The sequence below is a fragment of the Rhamphochromis longiceps genome, linkage group LG11, assembly GCF_057381845.1.
Source record: "Rhamphochromis longiceps isolate RC_006_pf linkage group LG11, R_longiceps_female_GT1.1, whole genome shotgun sequence".
Taxonomy (NCBI): Eukaryota; Metazoa; Chordata; class Actinopteri; order Cichliformes; family Cichlidae; genus Rhamphochromis; species Rhamphochromis longiceps.
The window spans coordinates 27,758,670-27,777,982 of NC_140567.1; the positions used below are offsets into that span (position 1 = coordinate 27,758,670).

Genomic DNA, 19,313 nt, shown 5'->3' on the forward strand with positions numbered 1-19,313 from the left:
AAACACCAGCCAACCAAGCACGGAGGCTTTAAAGCCTCTCCGGGCATGACCAACAGAGAGCATCACCCCTGCGTTTAGACACCGTTTTTTGTCGGAAGTCAGGTGGATGGAGCAGCTGATGGGCGGGGGCGGTCCACGGGAGCGGTGAAGCGTCTTAGTGAGTGACAGCGTGGAAAAGAAATATGAGAGGAGAGTCTTAAGTTAGGAATAACTGGCCTGTGGCATTTAAAACAAAAAAATTGTAGCTCGGGCTTATCTTAGAGGTATAGATCCGCGTTGCAGTGATAAAAAAAAAAAAATCCGCAGCTCATCGAAATGCGGAACAGAAGAAAGTTAAAAATTCCTTAATCAACTACGTAGGGTAGTCCTCCCTGGTTTGAGTGCAATCATGTAGACTCGTCTTTTAGCCGATGCGACGAGAAACACTTCGGAGAGTAGTTCGTAGTTTGTGGTGAACTCCATCTGGCCGCAGAAGCAGGACGCAGGTTTAATTTGCGCTCTTGGTTCCGTCCGTGCCGTATGCAGCTCCTGCCACTCTAGCCAACCATGGCACGACTGAGGAGGAAAGCGTGCATAGCTCTGTTTCTTTTCACGCTGTTCATCTTTGGGACCATGATGGGACTGAGGACCCTGAAGCCCAGTGACGGTTTCTCGGACTTGGCTCCGGGCTTGGAGCTCCTGCCGATGATCGGAGGAAAGATGGACCGGCGCTCAGTGTCCCGTGATGGGACCGCTTCCCCGGGTCAAGCCCGTCCGCCTGGCAGCAACGCCAAAGCCGTGTTGTCTAACACCGGCCCCGAGGGGACCATATTTTATGATGTTCATATTTTCTACTATATGTGGTACGGCAACCAACATATGGACGGTAAATACATTCACTGGGATCACATCCTAGTCCCGCACTGGGACCCTAAGATCGCATCCAGCTACCCGAGAGGGAAACACATGCCGCCCGAGGATATCGGCTCCAGTTTCTACCCCGAACTCAATTCGTACAGCTCGCGGGATCCGGATGTGTTGGAGTCCCACATGGAGCAGATCGGAGCATCCGCAGCAGGTACTGTAAAAAATGCAAACCGGCACCCTGAAATTCTTAGAGAGACGCACAAAAAAGAGCTGAGTGTTGTTATTTGTGCACAGCAGCTTTACAGAAATGTGGCTTCTGTAAGCACAAAGCTGCCTCCCTTTAGCTGAAGGGGCTCGACACATTTTTCAGCACCACACATATACTGGACAGCTCCCCACATGCTTGGTTCCCATATATCTGCTGCTGCGCTTTCATCCTTCATTGAGGTGTACATCAGAAGCAAACTAATGTTTTTAAAGATGTTTAGCTATCTATATTAAAACTGAACCTTATACTACTTTAGTATTAAAGCATCACCAAGCCCCAAAGTATCTCTGCAAGTACCTTTGTCTCTTTTAAATGTCATGAACTGATAATAGTTGTGTTGCAGTCTCATCAAAGACTTGTATGGCTCCCTTAAATTCAGTACAAGTTTGTTCCCTGGTGTCAAGTAACAGCGCAGTGTGTCAGCCATCAGCAGCCAACACATGATAGGCCCTGATGTGTCTGTCCTGCGGTGCAGTAGGTTACTGTACACCGGCTTGAGTGATGAGAAGGTCATCTAACCCTGAAACCTGGGAATCATGGGAGGTCCAGCTCAAAGTTGCTTAATTAAAACCTTCCATTTAATGAGAGACCTCATACTCAACTGTAAATAGATCTGCTTGACTTGGTGACTGATTTCCTGCCACTGAAATGAATAGCAGTAGCCGTCTTCTTGATACACAAAGACATGTTTGGCTATTGTAATCTAATAGTCTCCACAGCTCCACAGCAAGTGGACATGAGTTTAATAAATTAGTTGTGAGTGCATATACAGTGTGCCAGTTCCTACCTCTTGCCAGGCACTGCTGTGGCTGATAGAAAACCATTTTTCAGCCAGCGTGAGTTTATGAATTTATGAGCTGTCACACACTCAAACTGTTGCCACTAAAACAAGGCATAATAAATAGTCCTAAAATGACAAGTACATATTCATTTAAAAAATTGACTGTCCTCCATAGATCAGCAGATGTACTGTATTGCTGTGAACCGCAAAGAGACACTAAAGGATGATCGCAGAGAAAGCAACATTACTCCAAGACAACAATAACTGCACATAAACACAGTTAGCTTGAAATCGATGCATCATTTCAGCAATCCATACAATAATATTGTTAGAGCTTCATATACATTTTGTTTGTATGTTCCCATCAGAAGGTGATGGTGCTCTGAGGTGTTAATTCGTATCTTTGATCAAGTGCTTATCTCCCTCCAGGTGTTCTGGTCCTGTCCTGGTATCCTCCTGGAGTAGCTGATGACAATGGGGAACCTGCTGAGGATTTGGTACCAGCTGTACTGGATGCAGCATATAGACACAACCTCAAGGTAAGCAGTGTCAGCACATTTTACGTGTGTGTGTGTGTGTGTGTGTGTGCATGTGTGCGTGTGTGTGTGTGCGTGTGTGTGTGAGAGAGAGATGTTTCTTAGATGAATCATCTATTTTAAACATTAACTTTTTTTCTCTTTCCTCTTCATTGACCTTCATTGAAACTCTAAAAGACAGACCAATAAAAAGGAAATCAGATAGCACACTATATAACAATACTGCCAAAGTATAACTAAAGTAAGCTCAGATCATATAGAAATACAACAGAGTTTACAGTAGCTTTGAACTCTGTTAGAGAAATTAGATTTTGTGAAATTCATTTTAACTTTAGGACTATAACTTCCTGGAAAACAAACCAGTGACTTTGTCATTTCTGTCACTCAGCAGCTATTCTGCATGTCCTTTAAGAAATACAGGAGATGCATCTCTAGAGATTTGTGTTTAGATAAAGACTATAACAAAAAGAATATATATATATGGCTATACTGCCTCTCAAAAGGAAAGCATAGTGTCAATTTAGTACTACTACACAACAGTAGCTACTGCCCAACACGCATGGATACTGTGCTGATGGATTAATGTACAGCAAATCACCACGATATAGAATCTAGGCCAGATGGAAGCAGCTAGGCTTCTCCTAATTCCTAACAGCTGTAACAGTGTCCAAAGTATCTTAAGAATTCCTCATATCTGTCATTTACACTTAGAAATAGTTGAGCTGATGGTTGCAAAGTGTATATGGCAGAATATGTCCATAATTACACAACACTTTATCACATTTGTATTAGTTCTGAATGCGCTACACTTGAATTATTTGCATAAGAGGACCAAACTCAGATCCCTGAAGTACTCCACTGAGAACAATGAGCCATATTGAATTGTGTCTGTGGAGTTTCACTCTGCAGTATGGATTAAACACCCAAAATTATCTACATGACATTAAGTGCTACGTAGACAGTCATTAATATGTGCAGGCTTGCTTACAGTCTTTCATAGTGGCTCATTGTGTTGGCTTTTGTGGGTTCAAAAGAGAAGTCTTTACAATTGATGATTTCTATGAGCAAAACAGACCTAAAGTAACTCAGCGATTGTTTATTTTGCTATTTTTATTTTGAACTGTTGCAAGAGCCAAAGTTGAGGCTCAAATGTGAAAAAAATTGGAATTTCTGTCCACTACCCTTTCTAAAACCTCAGTGACACGGGACCAAAAGAAGGATTACTGGTCTTTCACGGAGGCATATGAAGAGCTTAACACTGCATAGGATAGTAATCTCGAACCAGTGTTATATGTGGAATTTGTGGGTGCTAAGGCCTTCTCAACTTGCTGTGCTGCATCCTGTAAAGCTGCTCACTGCTACTCAGGATTTGACTCGGAATACTTGCGGCTGCAGTGACTTCGTCTCTAGCATTAAAGCATAAAATGTGTCAAAGAGCTGCTGCTGTTGCCGCTGGATTAGTTGTTGAATGAACTCTTGAACACATTAGTGGGGTGGAGAGCCGTGGGAGGCGGTGCAGAATGTGGGTAAAACCACATGACCAATTGCCAATTAGGTTGGAAAATGACAGCGGACATAGCTGAGTCTGTGTTGGTGCCCCTGCTGCACTGTATTGAAGGCTTATTAAAGCCAGTGTTTGCTTGTAATCAGATATGATTCGTGTCAGATGCTTACCAAATACGAATGGAGGGATTGGGCGAAGAAAGACAATGAAGGGGAACAAGAGTGAGGTGCTAGCAGTACGGGATTTTCAGCAGCACTGTGGATCGGAACAAGGAACTAGAAATAAATTAAGAAAGTTCTCAGGTCTGTATGCTCTAATTTGAAGAATAAAAATGACTTAAGGGCCAAGATCTGAGGACTTTTCCCATGTTAAAGCAGGTGCCATTAATAATACACCACTGCATTTGTACATCTAATTCATTAATTTAATCATCTTAATAATTACCGAACATTTTCTAATATCAGCTTCTAAATATGACATTTTGTTGCTCTTTTTTAATATATGTAATTTATAATCGAATATTTTTATAATTGAAAAATTTTATAGTTTAAAAATGACAAATATGTACACACGTAATAATATTTCCGTGAGCCTCTTGAAGTATATTTACCTTTTAATGCACAAGACCAAAAATCATTATTCACAAGTTGTATTTACAATTTGCAAAAGTTATCACCGAGGTTAATTACAAATCAGTATTGCAACACAAGTCATTATCATGCTGGTGTTTGTATTCTGTTGTGCAGATAACATAATTTGATTTCAGCAGAGATGCGGCCACAAACTGGCCTCATTCTCACTATAAACAACTCCGATGAGAGGCAGAAGAGTTGTCGGGCTAGCCTGTCAGATTTAATATCATACTGGGGAGTTTTTTCTGTTTGGTTGAAGGCAACGAAATAATGCATCTCTACAAGGGCAAGACAAGAATGCAGGGATTAGACATGCATGGCTGAGTTGATGAGGTTTTACACATAATGCTGTCAGTAGAGAAGCTAATAGACAGAATTTAATGCCACGCTTTATTGTCATCATCCACCCAGCAAGCATGGCATTTTCATAAAAGCACGTGAGGAAAAACAGATTGTGACACGTTTTCTTCAAACTGCATATTGGAGTATCTTACTGAAATAAGAACGAGCTGCTTATCCTTGTGTTTAATGAAAACGCGCAGAAGGTCACAATCAGAGCAGTCTCCAGAAAGCGCTGGAATGAAATTATTCAGAGTTGAGTGGAGTCTTTCCAAGCATCCTCTTCCAATTCTCTTTGTTTTTCTTGAACTGTTATGTCTGCACAGAGCTACATTTATCTTTGGATTGCATCCTCTTGCATAATGTTTAGCAAAATGCTGACAAGGTAAAGAACTTTGGCTCTGATCATTTGGAACTCTGATGAAAAACAACCTTAAAACATTTCTGTGCTCTTTTCCACTGAAAGGCCGGACAAAAGGTGGGAGGGAAGCCCAAGTGAGGAGGATCGATGGTCCCACAGAGGGCAGTGGCAGCAGCCAAAAATGTATCAGATCAGGATACAAGAAGCTCACATAAAGTGGCTGCTTGCTTATCTGAGAAATGCATGAGCGAATTAGCAGTTTTGTTTTGAGTCCTCACCACCTTGGATAGTCTACTGTATGATATCAGAAAAATACATTCATAAAAAAAGACAAAGAAAATATCACAAAGGGAGGAACCTCCAGGAGTAATGAGCTATCAGTATTTATGATACGTACCTTGGTTTCCAGCTTTGTCCTTTCTTGACCTGAGCTGTCTTGCATGTTGCAGCAGCAATCCTCCAAACTGAGGAGGAGTCTGGCACTCGTAACTGATGAATATGAAATTAACTTTCCAAGATTTTCATGGACAGACTAACCCATTAGGGGACACTTACTCATAACCTTTAAGTATTCAATAGCAAAGAATAAACAAAAAAGAAAATGTAAAATCAGAGAAGCTGGAACCATTTTTGCCTGAAAAATAATATGACACATACATTTTAAAATTAAGAAATTATTGGAAAAAACATGCTTTTTTTAATCAAAGAAGTGTTTGCATTCAGACATTTAAACATGCAGTAAAATTATCAATAAAAATAAAAAAACAAGGAAAATGCTACAAATGACCAGTGACATGATCTGTCTCCATGACAGCAGGATGTAATGCTGAGCTGACAACGCATTTATATGAACCCAAAGCGATAGATGGAGGTTTAGATAAGAGGAATACAGTGAATTGCATACAGCTTTTGACCTAATTGAACATGTACAAGTTAGACTGAAGGTGAATGGAAACTGGAGACGAGCAAGCTCACTAAAAACAAATCCAGCTTCCATCCTGGTAGCGATCCCACGCCACATTGCTAAAAACACACTGACCCCTCTTCGGGTAATGCTGCAAAAGAAAGCAATGTACTTTTTATTATATAAGTTGAATAGCATCTCAGTAACACCCACACATGGCTCATGTTGGAGAGCACATCACATGAGCCTCCACAGCAGTGCTGCTGCTTGACCTCAGCTCGAAGTGGAGCTGAAATAGTCCCTTTGCCCAGGGCAGGGTGGGGGCGGCTTGGTGGGGACAGGGTAGGGGGGTTATTGGAAACTGGAGGTAGGAGAAAAAGAGCAGAGGGGATATGTGCATCATGGGTCCCATGACTCAGTTTGAGCCTGTGAACAATCTGCACCCTGAGGGGGTGCAAAAGTTCTATCTCCTAAGTAGGCCATGAAGCTACACAGGGGAATATGGCCCATGGGTGCCCTATGATGGCATCAGCCACACTTCCTTATTTCCCGATGCACTCAGTAGCTACATTTTTTCGTACATGAAACCTGTACAACCTCGGTGTATATCCACCGACTTCATTCACTGTAGAATGAAAGTGATATTAAATTGATCTAACTGTCAGAAAAGGTCTGAATCTATATTTTTGTGTTGGTGCATATCCTTCCCTTTGCGCTTTCTGCATGACATGCCACTAAATTCACTCTGCTCAGCACAAATCACACCGGGGCTGTTCCAGACTGCACTGTCAATGTTTATGAGGTATTAAAATGTGTTGACTATGTCTCATTTACTTCTAAATTACCAAAAATGTAATCAGCCAGCGCGTTGGGGAAAATGAGTTTTCTAGTAGCCTGCACTCTGATGTAGTATCTATTTTCCTCTGTTATAATCATGTTATAATCATGCAGCTTCACGAGCTGTAATATCTCATAGATTTTTTTGTGGCTTTATCTTACTGTACTATCTTATTGTCTCCGTCATTTTCTCTCACTGTTACTGCCAGAGAGTTAGCTTCATAAATATTGATTTTAGAATATGATTTACTCATATGCCCAAGACCTTCCTTCCTCAATCTCTTTTCAAATTACTCTTTTGCAAAACAAAGTGCCTCTTACACTGTTAAAATTGACATTTTTTTGTACATAAAAGCACTTAGTATCATTATTAGTAGCAGAAGTGATCCAGTTATTTGGATCCATCCCGACCGTCCAGAACACATCTCCATTAATTCGTTAATACTCTACACTTAACTCCATAACGACAATATGGATCTTACAGAAAAACTACAAAATACATCTATTTCCAATAACAAGTAGGTGAAATGCCATTCTATATTTTAGTGGAGCTTTGCAAGCATTGGATTTTTAACAAAGATAAGACTTGGATCATGTAAAGTGGGCTAAGGCATCTTTGTTTAGCTTACTCAATGGCAGCCTACATCCCTTTAGATGCTTCCATCATCTCAAAAAGGACATTTTCCTTTCACATTGTTCCTCTCAAGTGTCCAGTGCTGGAAAAGTGGTGTTTCTCTTTGATCATGCATTATTCAAAGTCACTGAATTCTCCAGGTGCACCTTAAAATATTCAACTTAAGCACTTTTTGTGTACATGTCACTTCATATCCCTTGTTCCTCTGCTGCGTTTGTTCATGAACTGTAAACGGCCAATTCTAACAGACGCATTAACTGTGAGTGTTACAATAGTCTCCAGAGGCAGACCACTCAGGCTGAAAAACAATTATAGTGTAGCACATTTTGTCGTGAACACGGAGCAGTGAGGAAACATGGTGCTTTGATGTCCGTGTAAGTGGGTAACATTTGTGTTGGTGAGCCTTCGTAGTGTTATAGCCTTATTAAAGGGTTTTTAGAAAACTGCAGTGAGTCTGTAATAAGGTACAAGGGTAAAGGCACCAGACTCCTGATGCCACGCATTGCTTTGGGGCTGCACAAGGTCAAAATGGTGCATGACTAACATGTTTTGCTGAATTATAACCGTGAGACTCATTTTCCTGAAAAGGGGCTCAGAGGTCTGATGAGCTGTGATACCATCTGACTACAAAAACAGGGGTTGGTAATTGCGGTGTGACCAACATTGTTGCATCCGTGCCCAATCAAATTGTGATCTCTTTGTTTTTAATATGGTTACTTCAAAGATAGGGACCAGGTCTGAGACCGCTCAGTCACCATCTTCAAACCCATGTTGGTGCATCAAAACAGTGATAAAACGGGGATAAAACAGCAACAATCTCATTGAGATAATAATGTGATTAATGATGATAAAGCTCAAATCTTTTGTCTGCTGCAAATATGTTGCTATCCACACTTGACCTGTAGTGGTGTACTGGAACCAGACATGGAATCCATGCATTAAATGCAACACTGTCAGCCACAGACTGGGTCAGACTGAAATGTGGAAAATGTATTGCTTATACAGTTATAAGCAAACTGGCACCGCTAGTTCTTTTCAATAACAACAAGCATTTTACCAAGATCATCAGATTATCATACCCTGATGAAGATAAGAGAATGAATGGATTCATGGATGGATGGATGGAAAAATAAGAAGCAAGTAACACAATAATACAGTGTAAGTTCAGGTTTTATGCATGTTTCTCTCTGAAAACACTTAATGGTTCGTCTCTCCAACTACTTTGAACTAGATAGCAAAAAAAAAAAAAAAAATCAATCCAATCATTCGCCAACCACCTTTCCCTGGTTGCATGGAGGTTGTGGTCCTATTTTTCCTCTTGTGTGACTGAGGCCTTATTGAATTATTTTTGTCTTAGAAACATGTCAGACTTTGATTGATTACAAGCCAGGAGAAGTTACTGTCACTCTTGTCAACTTTCTATGAGGAATCTCCCCCTGGGAACGCCTGACTTTTAGTCAATACTTCTCGAGGTCATCTGTAAATGCTGACCTTGAATGATACATAAATTAATAATGTAGTTATATAATGAATGAAAATGAACATGCATATTGCTTTATCATCTCCCAGGTTGCATTCCACATCCAACCATACAGAGGACGAAACGATCAGAGTGTGCATGACAACATCAAGTACATCATTGACAGGTGGGTGCATGTCTGGCTGTGCTTCATCGCTGAGCTTCATCGCTGAGTCAACTCAAATAGAAAGCCATTAAGATTGCATGCATAGCAAGAAAAACAGCAGTTACGACACTGAAATACTTTTAGGGTGCATTTCAGCTTATATAAAGCCAGTTTCATGACTTATGGATGAGTTCTTCAAGCAAAAGCCATTTTAACTTTTAACTTTAACATGTGGGGTTGCTCTGAAAAAGAGGACCTTTCAGAGATTTACTCAGAAGTCCCAAACCTTGAAAAGATATTCAGTTTAAGTAAGAAATGGTATACAATATTTTATTCTTTGTCTCAGTGGTAGGGTTTATTGTTGTGTTGTTAAATGTTCTGTATTATATTCTTTTTAAGGTATGGCGACCACGGAGCGTTCTACAAGTTCACTACCAGCACAGGGAAGAGTCTTCCTCTGTTTTACATTTATGACTCCTACCTAACTCCACCCGAGTCCTGGTCTGAGTTTTTGACACCGACTGGCTCCCACAGCGTGCGTGGGTCAGCTTACGACTCCGTCTTTATAGCCCTGATTGTGGAGGAGCGTCATAAGCACGACATCCTGGCAGGCGGCTTCGATGGCATGTACACTTACTTTGCCTCCAACGGCTTCTCCTTTGGCTCTTCTCACCAGAACTGGAAAGCCATCAAAGCTTTCTGCGATGGGAACAACCTCCTTTTTATCCCCAGCGTGGGGCCTGGTTACATTGACACCAGCATTCGGCCATGGAACAACCACAACACACGCAACAGGGTGAACGGACGTTACTACGAGACAGCCCTGCAGGCGGCACTCAACGTGCGCCCAGAGATTGTCACCATAACATCTTTTAATGAATGGCACGAGGGGACGCAGATAGAAAGGGCTGTGCCTAAAAAAACTGTGACACGGGTTTACTTGGACTATCAGCCACATGGGCCTGATCACTACCTGGAGCTGACCCGCCGCTGGGCCGAGCAGTTCAATAAAGAAAAGGAGCAGTGGCTCATGTGAGCTTTCATCAAACTGACTTGAAACGGCACGCTGTAGTGGAAGTGTGTGCACACATGAAAGAGGAGGCAAGAGAGCGATTGATTGATATAGTTTTGAGTGCAGAAGGACATGCTGTTACCTTTTTTAAACATGCTGGATGCGAGAGGTCCTATAGATGTGTGTGCAAATTCAAAGATAGGATACAAAGCGTATCAAAAACCCAGACTTGTAAAATGCTCTGTGGGTCTGTCTCTAATCTCTAATCTCCCCCACACAATTGGTACGTTGAAATGTCTGCCCGATAATTTATTGTATTTCTAAATACAGTAAGCCACCATCTCATGCCCCTTTATATGGTGAAATAATAGAACTGAAGACACTGTAGTTTTCATTTATCCATAACATACAATTTGACCCTTTACCCAGGTTCAGAGAGCTTTTTAAAATGGGGATGATGTGGTGTTTTACAACTTGTCACTGTCACACAACATCATAATTTGTAAAGGTAAATTTGGAACATTATAGCATGTTAGCTCAACTTGTAAAAACACAGAACATGACAGTTTCTCACAGCAGATCCCCTGCATCCATTTCACTCTATCTCTAACATCTTCCTCTGTCACGCCAACCATCTGCACGTCCTCCTGCCTGAAAGCATCAATCTTCAGCATCCTTCGTCCAGCACATCCACCATCGCCTCTCTAACCTTGCCTCCAAACTGAGAGTCACCCTGATATCCTCATTTCCAATCCTGTCCATTCTGCCAGTAAAATCTTAACATCTTTTACTCCACCTCCAGCGTGACAACTTGCCCTTTCGTTATTGCCGCTGTCTCTAAACCATATATCACAACAGGTCTCACTACCATCTCATAAACTCTTTTACTCTTGCCATCCTTCACCAACAAACTAACTTACCAAGAATACTCATTTCTGATCTACCCAAATAAAATTGGGTAATTTCAACCGCTCCTTTATTTCCTGAGGCCTCTGACACAGATTTTACTCTAGGTACTATTGACACAACCCTCCCATTCATCAGCACAAGCTTGTGAGTCCCCGAGGCTGGGATTGTGTCTCCTCTTTGTCTCAAGCTGGGGATCTTTCCCATATAACGTGTCAAGTACTACACCACAGACCCGATATCTACTCAAATACAATTGGAGATTGAGTAATTCCTATATGAAAAGACTTCACTGTAAGCATATGGGACATATGCTTTTTTTTCTCCACTGAAGCAAGAAGTCAGGACATGAAAGTCTATGGCTCAAAGTGATTGAACGCATTAATGAATATAAACCTGCCCACTGACTGGGGCACCCTGGGGCACACTCTGTATAGACTTGATTAAGATTCTGATAGCTTTTAAAATGAAAGGTTTCGCAGAGACAGGCGTTTTTGAGAATAAAAGTGCGTTCTCTGAATGATCCGAAGTTGATTTCCCTGTCCAGGTTGCCAGTAAGTGGTTTCTGCTCCTTTTTAAACACTTAACATTGCTCTATTGATTTCACCCTCCATTAAGAAGCTGTTTTGAGTGAAAATCCAGACACCAGTGGATAAAGACAGAAATAAATCTCAGATAGCTTCTTGTGCATGGAGAAAACTGTGAGACTGGGAAAAAAATATGTAATTTTATTGTGGATTTGCCAATGTTGTACCATCTGTTAATCAAGGTCCAATCAGACACTGAAGATTTAATCATGTACTCCAATTATTAACATTCAAATGAGAGGAATTCTACAAATTATATCCATGTGCCAACCGAAACAACCCAAATGTGCCAGTATTAGTAGTCTACACTGTAAAACAGGATTTACTGCAAGTGTTGATGCTAACAATTGAAGTGCAATCTTCACGCTGCCAGAAAAAAAATGATTAAAAAACAAACCAACAAACAAACAAACAAACAAACAAACAGAAAACAGTTTACAGCCCCCTTAAATAAAGTTGATTTATTATATCACACAGATTCAATCAGACCATTAAAATGTGTTCACTACAGTTCTGATCGTGTTGCGAAAAGGCTGGCTCAAACCATTCTTTCTCCCATGACCACATTACTTAAAGTACTATACAGCTGACCTATTTCTGTATAAATGATAGTTTAAAGCTTAAACTCCCAAATAATGTAATGACAGAAACATATACAAAATATGCTAATCTAAGACATAAGGAAAGATACCCAAGACTTTGAAGCTGCCACTGGAACAAAATCGTCCATCAGCAGTTTCAGTCCTCCTGAGATACAGTCTTCCCCGGCAAAGGCTGATTCATGGATTCATCTTCTCCCAAGTAGCCCCGGGTCAGAGCTGGTTGTGCGTGATTTTTGGAGTGTGGAGAGCTCAAAGGTCATTCTTCCCCAGAGAGCTCTGACAGTCCATATTTGCGCTCGAGCACATCAACCGTAGAAGAAAGGGCACTGAAATCAAAATTGAAGTCATTTCTTGTTTAATGTACCAAGTCTACTTCAGAGGAAACATGGGTGGTTTGGGGGCAGAGGGGGTGTAAGGGTCAGAGTGAGAAAGAAGAGTGTTAACACGATGCGACAGACTGACTCCAAATATGGTTTTTTAATGAAACTAAGACTTGTTCTTGCAAAATGCCTCCTTATTTTTTGTGGTGGGTATTTCAATATTTAAGTTTTGTTTTAGGAGATTCATACTATAGCTGGTGCTGTAACACTGGGAGAGGCTGGAAACACCTGGGTATTTCAAAGCAACAGTGAGTCAGTGCGGATGCATTCCCCTTCTTCAAGTCATGGAATAAACTGGTGCTATATGAATAACTTCCAGTTCTAATTCAGGTGACTTGAGCAACGTATGACTGCTTACTTTGGATATTTTAATACATCAGACTCAGTCAGTTTACTTTTGCTCAGTTCTGGTTTGAAAATGTTTTTTTTCCAGTCAATTTTTTTGTCAGTTGTAAAATGTGCCTGAAGTTCTCTGAAGGAGTTTAAATGATATGCTTAAACATTCAGTTACATCAGATAGTTTTATCTCACTTGGAGAGAAACTATTGGAAAAAGCATCTGGATGAACTTACCACCCTGGTCTGATGATGCTGTATTTGCCGAGTACTGACAGGTCGACTACTGTTGATCCGAGGCGGCTCTGGTCTCCTATCGGTCCACCATCAACAACCACAGCTAGTTTGGGCCAGAGCTCCTGGAACTCCTTAAGAGGATAAACCCAGCAATATTCAGAGCTACATACACTCACTGACCGCTATGTTAAGTGCGCCTGTTCAACTGCTCAAAAATACAAATAATTAATCAGCCAATCACATGGCACCAAGTCAATGATTTACACATGTAAAGACAACCTGCTGAAGTTCAAACAGAGTATCATAATGGGGAAGAAAGATGAATGAAGTGAAGTGATTTTTTCATCACAGTGAATTCACTTCACTCAAATGGAGCCCACAGTTACCAGATTTCAATGCAATAGAGCACCTTAATAATGTGGTGGAAAAAGAGATTGGGATCGTGGATGTGCAGGTGGCAAATCTGGGGCAACTGTGTCTGTCTGGTAGGTGTACTTGAAATTTAACCTCCTAGGACCTGGCGCCCACATACGCTGACATCACATTTAAGAAATATGTAAAATACAAAATTTTGCTCTACAAGGGCCTGATATCCGCTTACGAGGACATTATACTGCCACTGCTCTGTCGAAATTTAAAGCGAATGTCCTCATATGTGGATCTCATTTTTCTCAGAAACAAAAACAAACAAAAACAAAACATAATTCTTTGTTTTTACACTCATCAGATCCTAATCAGCTCAAATAGCAAAGAGACATTAAAAATGCATGCCATGAAAGAGTTCGGGTCTTAGGAGGTTAACGTACTTGAAACTGAAAGAAACAAAAACATCATTTACTTTAGTACTTACATGTACTTCCACTGTGCTGGTATGTGAGCTGATGTTGGCACTTGTGAGTGCCAGTGGTTCCCCACACATCTGACAAAGTTGCCTCATAAAGGGATGATCTGGGATACGTACACCTACAAGCTGAGGAAGACATGGATGTGTAAACAACAATTCACACTTATGATCAAACAATTTATTGTCAGCACTATTCAATGAAAAAGAAGCAAACTCACTGAGGTAAAGGGGTTCAGGTCTGTGTTCAGTTCTTCAGACCTTTCAAACACCAGGGTGACAGGACCAGGGAGCAGGTCACCTAACAGCTCTTTTTTCACCTTCACCTTGCAGTACCTGCACATGACATCACATTACCATACTTGTGTGTAATCTAGCTCCCAAAACTATAAGGAAAACAACATAAATGACCATTAATGACTGCATCACTGCAAAAAAAAGCAGCTGTGTTTTATTTGATTCTCTGCTCTGATCCTGTTTTGTCTTTTGCAATGAAGTTTTGAACTCATGATGTCACGACACCAATTTGCATTGTGGAAAAATTGCTTTGGGCCATTTCATCATGTTCTGAATTTTAATGAAGCAAATGACTGATAGCCAAAATAACTATCTGATAATAAAATAATTGTTTTTCAGGCCAGAATAGTTTTTGGGAATATCCACTATTCTCTGATTTAATTTGTTTCACTTTAAATCCCACAAAGCTTTAACAAATCTCAAAGAAATGCGACATGCCTGCACAGTGATAGAAAATACAGTCACAGAATAAAGTTGCGAATAATAATTACCGAGGTGTCCTTTGACAGCAGGTGTGCCTGTCACTCAAAATGTAAAATGTGTTATTTGAGTGGAGATGGTATCTGTGCCTCATGCATGTGTGACTCTTCAGGAAATGAGTAATATGTTTGTGCAAAATAGATGGCTTAGAGGAGGACTGCACTTAGAATGAATTACACAACATGTGCCCTGATCAAAGTGAAATAAAAGCACACTTACTTATAGATATCCTGAATTTCCCCTACACAGATGGCCAGCGGCTTCTGTCCGTTTCGTCCTTTAGTGTCATACGTTTTTCTGACGGCGTCGGAGTTTTGGGCCAGACATGCCAGGCCGTAGATGGTATCTGTGGGCACCGCAACAATGTGACCCTCTTTCAGGGCCTTTACTGTGCAACTCAGGATTTCAGCACCATCTGCAGTTCAAAAACAAGGGGTGTTAATGAGACGTCATCCACAGAAGGACACAACAGTATGAATGGATGGTATGAGGAGGTTAGGGCATCTAAATTAAATGTTTACTCTAAACATGTTCCCCCAGCTTTATTACTTTCATTTTCCTTTATGTATAAGGTGCAAATTTAGGCTCATCAGCTATCGTGAATGCAATGTAAATACATTAGGGGGAGCGATAAAACAGGAAGAAATATGTATAGTGTAATATGTTTGTTGACTACCAAAAAAGTACACGCCTGAAGTAGCTAAAAAAAAAAAAAAACCAAAACCAAAAGTACACAACTGAAGTGTGAATAGATAAGCAACCTAATGAAATCCTACTCACACAATTGAACAGGTGATGTAACACCTTTCCAGATGCAATCTCACCTTCTAATCACACTATATACTATAATGCTAAAATATTTGTTGCTTGCCTTCACACACACATCCCATTCTCAGTCCAGAGGATTTAATATGTCAGCCCAGCCTTTGCAGCCATAGAAGCCTCAGCTCAGCTGGGAATTGTGTTTATGGGAATTTTAACCATCCAGAAGTGCATGCATGAGGTCAAACACTGATGTTGGACTCACAGTCTCTGCTCTAATTCAACCCAAAGGTGTCTGTCGGGTTGATGTCAGGACTCTGTGCAGGCCAGTCAAGTTCTTGCACACCAAACTCGCTCATCCATGTCTTTATGGACCTTGCTTTGTGCACTGGTGTGCAGTCCTGTTGGAACAGTAAGGGGCCATCCTAGAGCTGGGCGATATGAGATTTTTTCATATCACGATATGTTCTTTTCATTTCAGGCGATAACGATATCTATCACGATATAAGCCAAATAACTATATTTGTAAGATTTAAATGTGCTGTTGCTCACAAGTAAAATGTGAAATAATCAGCAGCTTGTTTTTATTTAAATATTTATTTCCCATAATAAGTTCAACAGGGTAGATGTACTTAAGGAACATGAGACTTTTTCAGATAAATAAAGGCAAATATTGCAAACTACACAAAAGGCAGCCGCTAAAGCGTTTAAGTTTCAAAATAGAACAAACGAAACAGACTAAATTGTCAATTCCACTTAGAAACAAAATATTAATTCTAAAAATAAATCTTAGTTTGTTTTACAGAAGAACAGACAAAACTGACTAACTTTTGTCAATATCAAATAAACTGAGAACTAAAAGGAAATTCTCAATCTCTCCTTGTTGTATAGCTTAGCTTTTCAAACAGTTTTAACAGTTACTTTAGTCTGACAAAAGCCGAATGACGAATTAGCGCTTCCAGTCAGAGACTGAGGCTACGTCCACACGTACACGGGTATTTTTGAAAACGGAGATTTTCCGTTTTCGTTTTAAAAAATAATCCCGTCCACACATAAAGGCAGAAATGAAGGAAAACGCTGCTATGAACATGCCAAAGCAGCAGGTGGCGCTAGATTCCTAACCGTGCAGAAATGTTGGCCAATCAGAAGTCTAGAAGCCTCGGTGGGAAAAAGTAAACAAAGCTGGGGCATAGAAGCAGAACCGAGTCGTATGTGTGGAGGGACAGTAACTGTGTGTATATGTAAGCATTTAAACACTGCAGAGAGTAGAATTAACAGTAACAGTATTGTAGAAATTCATTTCACCGAAACAATAACGTGGCGCACAGTGTGACGCATGCACCAGTTTATTGTATTTCCAGACTTGCTTTCGGCACATTTACAGTGCACGCTACTCTGTTTTTGTCAGACTTGAAATAGCCGAAATACCTTCACACTACGGAACTTCTATGGCTCTTCCGTTCGACAATCTCTCCGGCATTGGAACCATCATCTGTTTTCTCTTCGGTCACGCTCGGTTGATTTTTCTAGTCGGCACACTCATTTCCTCCATTACGCGCTGGCTCCATTACCCGCTGGCTGTTTCCCAAACAAACACACGTGCGGCTTGGCACTTGTGCTGTACATAACAAGTCACGCGACGTGACGCTGCGGCTGTGATTGGTTCGGCTCTGCGCTGCTTAATTTGGATTGGCTGACCTTTTTTTTTTTTTTTTTTTTTTTTTAAAGAGGACAAGAGCGGCGAGGTCTATCGCGATAGCTTAATTTCTCTATCGAGTAAAAGTTATATCGCGATACATATCGTTATCGTTCTATCGCCCAGCTCTAGGCCATCCCCAAACTATTCCCACAAAGTCAGGAGCATGAAATTGTCCAAATTGTTTTGGTGTGCTGAAGCATTAGGAGTTCCAACCAGACTCATAATTCCCCTCTTCATCAAACGCTACACTTGGCACATTGCACACAAGTTCTGTTCTCCTGGCAACTGATTGCCAGATGTAGAAATGTGATTCATTACTCCCGAGAACACGTCTCCACTGCTCTAGGGTCAAGTAGCAGCGTGCTTTACACCAGTGTATTGCTTTGCATTGCACTTGGTGATGTAAGCCACTCAGTCATGGAAACCTATTCCATGAAGCTCTCTATGAACTGCTTTTGAGCTAATCTGAATGCCATGTGAAGTTTTGGAGGTGCATAGAAACTGACTCTGCAGAAAGTTGGCAAGCTCGGCACACTATACATCTCAGCATCCGCCGAGTCTGCACTGTGATCACACTTCATCAGCCATGAAGTGATAAAATCACACTTCATGGCTGAGTGGGTATAATACCACTCACAGCTGACTGTGGAATATTTAGTAGCAAGGTAATGTGACAACTTGTCTTATTGCACAGGTGGCTTCCTACTCACTCACTGAGCTGCTCAGAGACCCATTCTTTCTCAAATTTTTGTAGAAGCAGTTTCAAAACATTAAGAACACCTGTCAGCATACTCATCGTCTTAGTACATTTCATTCTACACCTGTTTAAATGTTAAACTTGTTAAAGCAGTGATTGTCAAAAGGATCTGCTTAAGTTCAACCCAAGTATCCGAAGAGGCAAAATACGTAATTTAACTCCATTTGGATAGGGCCAGATGAGGACCTGAGGTTTTCACACAGTACAGAGGCATGAACGTTATGGTAGTTTGGGGCTTTTAATAATTTCTTTAACTTTTGTTTTCCTTTTTCTACAGTGGAATACAGCATACATAATGACTACAACAACAAGAATTAGGTGTACAACTTTGAATTTCTGCTACTAATTTCTAGTTTGGGCAAACAGCTACAAAGTAAGCAGTTCATCCTAACTGGCAGTGCTCACTCTACTGTGACTTAACTGGAGCTTAGTTTTGGATGTTAGAATCACATCGGGTTAGCTGTGAGTCACACATAACAGGAAAACCAAGAATCTGATGCAACATGGTGCAGTGTTTACGTTGCTTAGCGCCAATCAGAGCCGGTTGTTTACAAACACACTCTGCTTCACTAAGCGAGACCTACGTCCACTTTGAATGTTAGACACATGTACCTGTCTCGTCCCGATGGACCGTCGGTCCGTTGGAGGTCGGCGGTAACAGACGCAACACTTTTGTCTTGAGCTCTTTAAACATCTCTGCACTGATCCGACGAGCTGCGACTGAACCGTGAACTCCTTTAGATGTATTTACTAATACAGCAGCAATACTACATACCAGCTTCATAAAATCAAGCGTTCATCCGGAGGACTACCCTGTCTCACACGAGCAACGTGTTGTGGTGGGACCAGATGATAGAATTTTTCCGGGTTACGCCCCCAATCTATGACGACAACAATTAAAGAGCCAGCGGCACGGAAAAATGCAGACTAATACCAATGACCGCCATAAAAACGAGTATAATTTCACACTTGACATATACTTATAGCATTTCTAAAGAGATATCTCTCTCTCTATCTTTCTAAACCGAATGCCAACTGCATTCTTTAGCTCATTTTTTTTTACCTTTTGCAAATAAATAAAAATTATGAGCCTGGTTATATCAAAAATAAAAATTTTAAATAAAATGCATCACGTTTACGGAAAAAGAGGA

The 19,313-nt window shown here is 40.8% G+C and overlaps 2 protein-coding genes across 2 annotated transcripts; one reads left to right on the plus strand and one right to left on the minus strand.

Annotated features, from left to right (window-relative positions):
• Positions 1-531: 531 nt before the first annotated feature.
• Positions 532-11,031, plus strand: LOC146659424 (glycoprotein endo-alpha-1,2-mannosidase-like protein). The gene is made up of 4 exons (XM_085421873.1): positions 532-1,057; positions 2,325-2,434; positions 9,212-9,288; positions 9,667-11,031. The coding sequence occupies exons 1-4, from the start codon at positions 547-549 to the stop codon at positions 10,301-10,303; spliced, it is 1,335 nt and encodes a 444-aa protein (XP_085277999.1). The 5' UTR covers positions 532-546; the 3' UTR covers positions 10,304-11,031.
• A 1,353-nt stretch (positions 11,032-12,384) lies between these two features.
• yrdc (yrdC N(6)-threonylcarbamoyltransferase domain containing) lies at positions 12,385-19,027 on the minus strand. The gene is made up of 6 exons (XM_085423454.1): positions 18,775-19,027; positions 15,164-15,359; positions 14,389-14,503; positions 14,177-14,296; positions 13,327-13,457; positions 12,385-12,700 (listed from the first exon to the last, which is right to left on the minus strand). The coding sequence occupies exons 1-6, from the start codon at positions 18,944-18,946 to the stop codon at positions 12,631-12,633; spliced, it is 804 nt and encodes a 267-aa protein (XP_085279580.1). The 5' UTR covers positions 18,947-19,027; the 3' UTR covers positions 12,385-12,630.
• Positions 19,028-19,313: the final 286 nt, after the last annotated feature.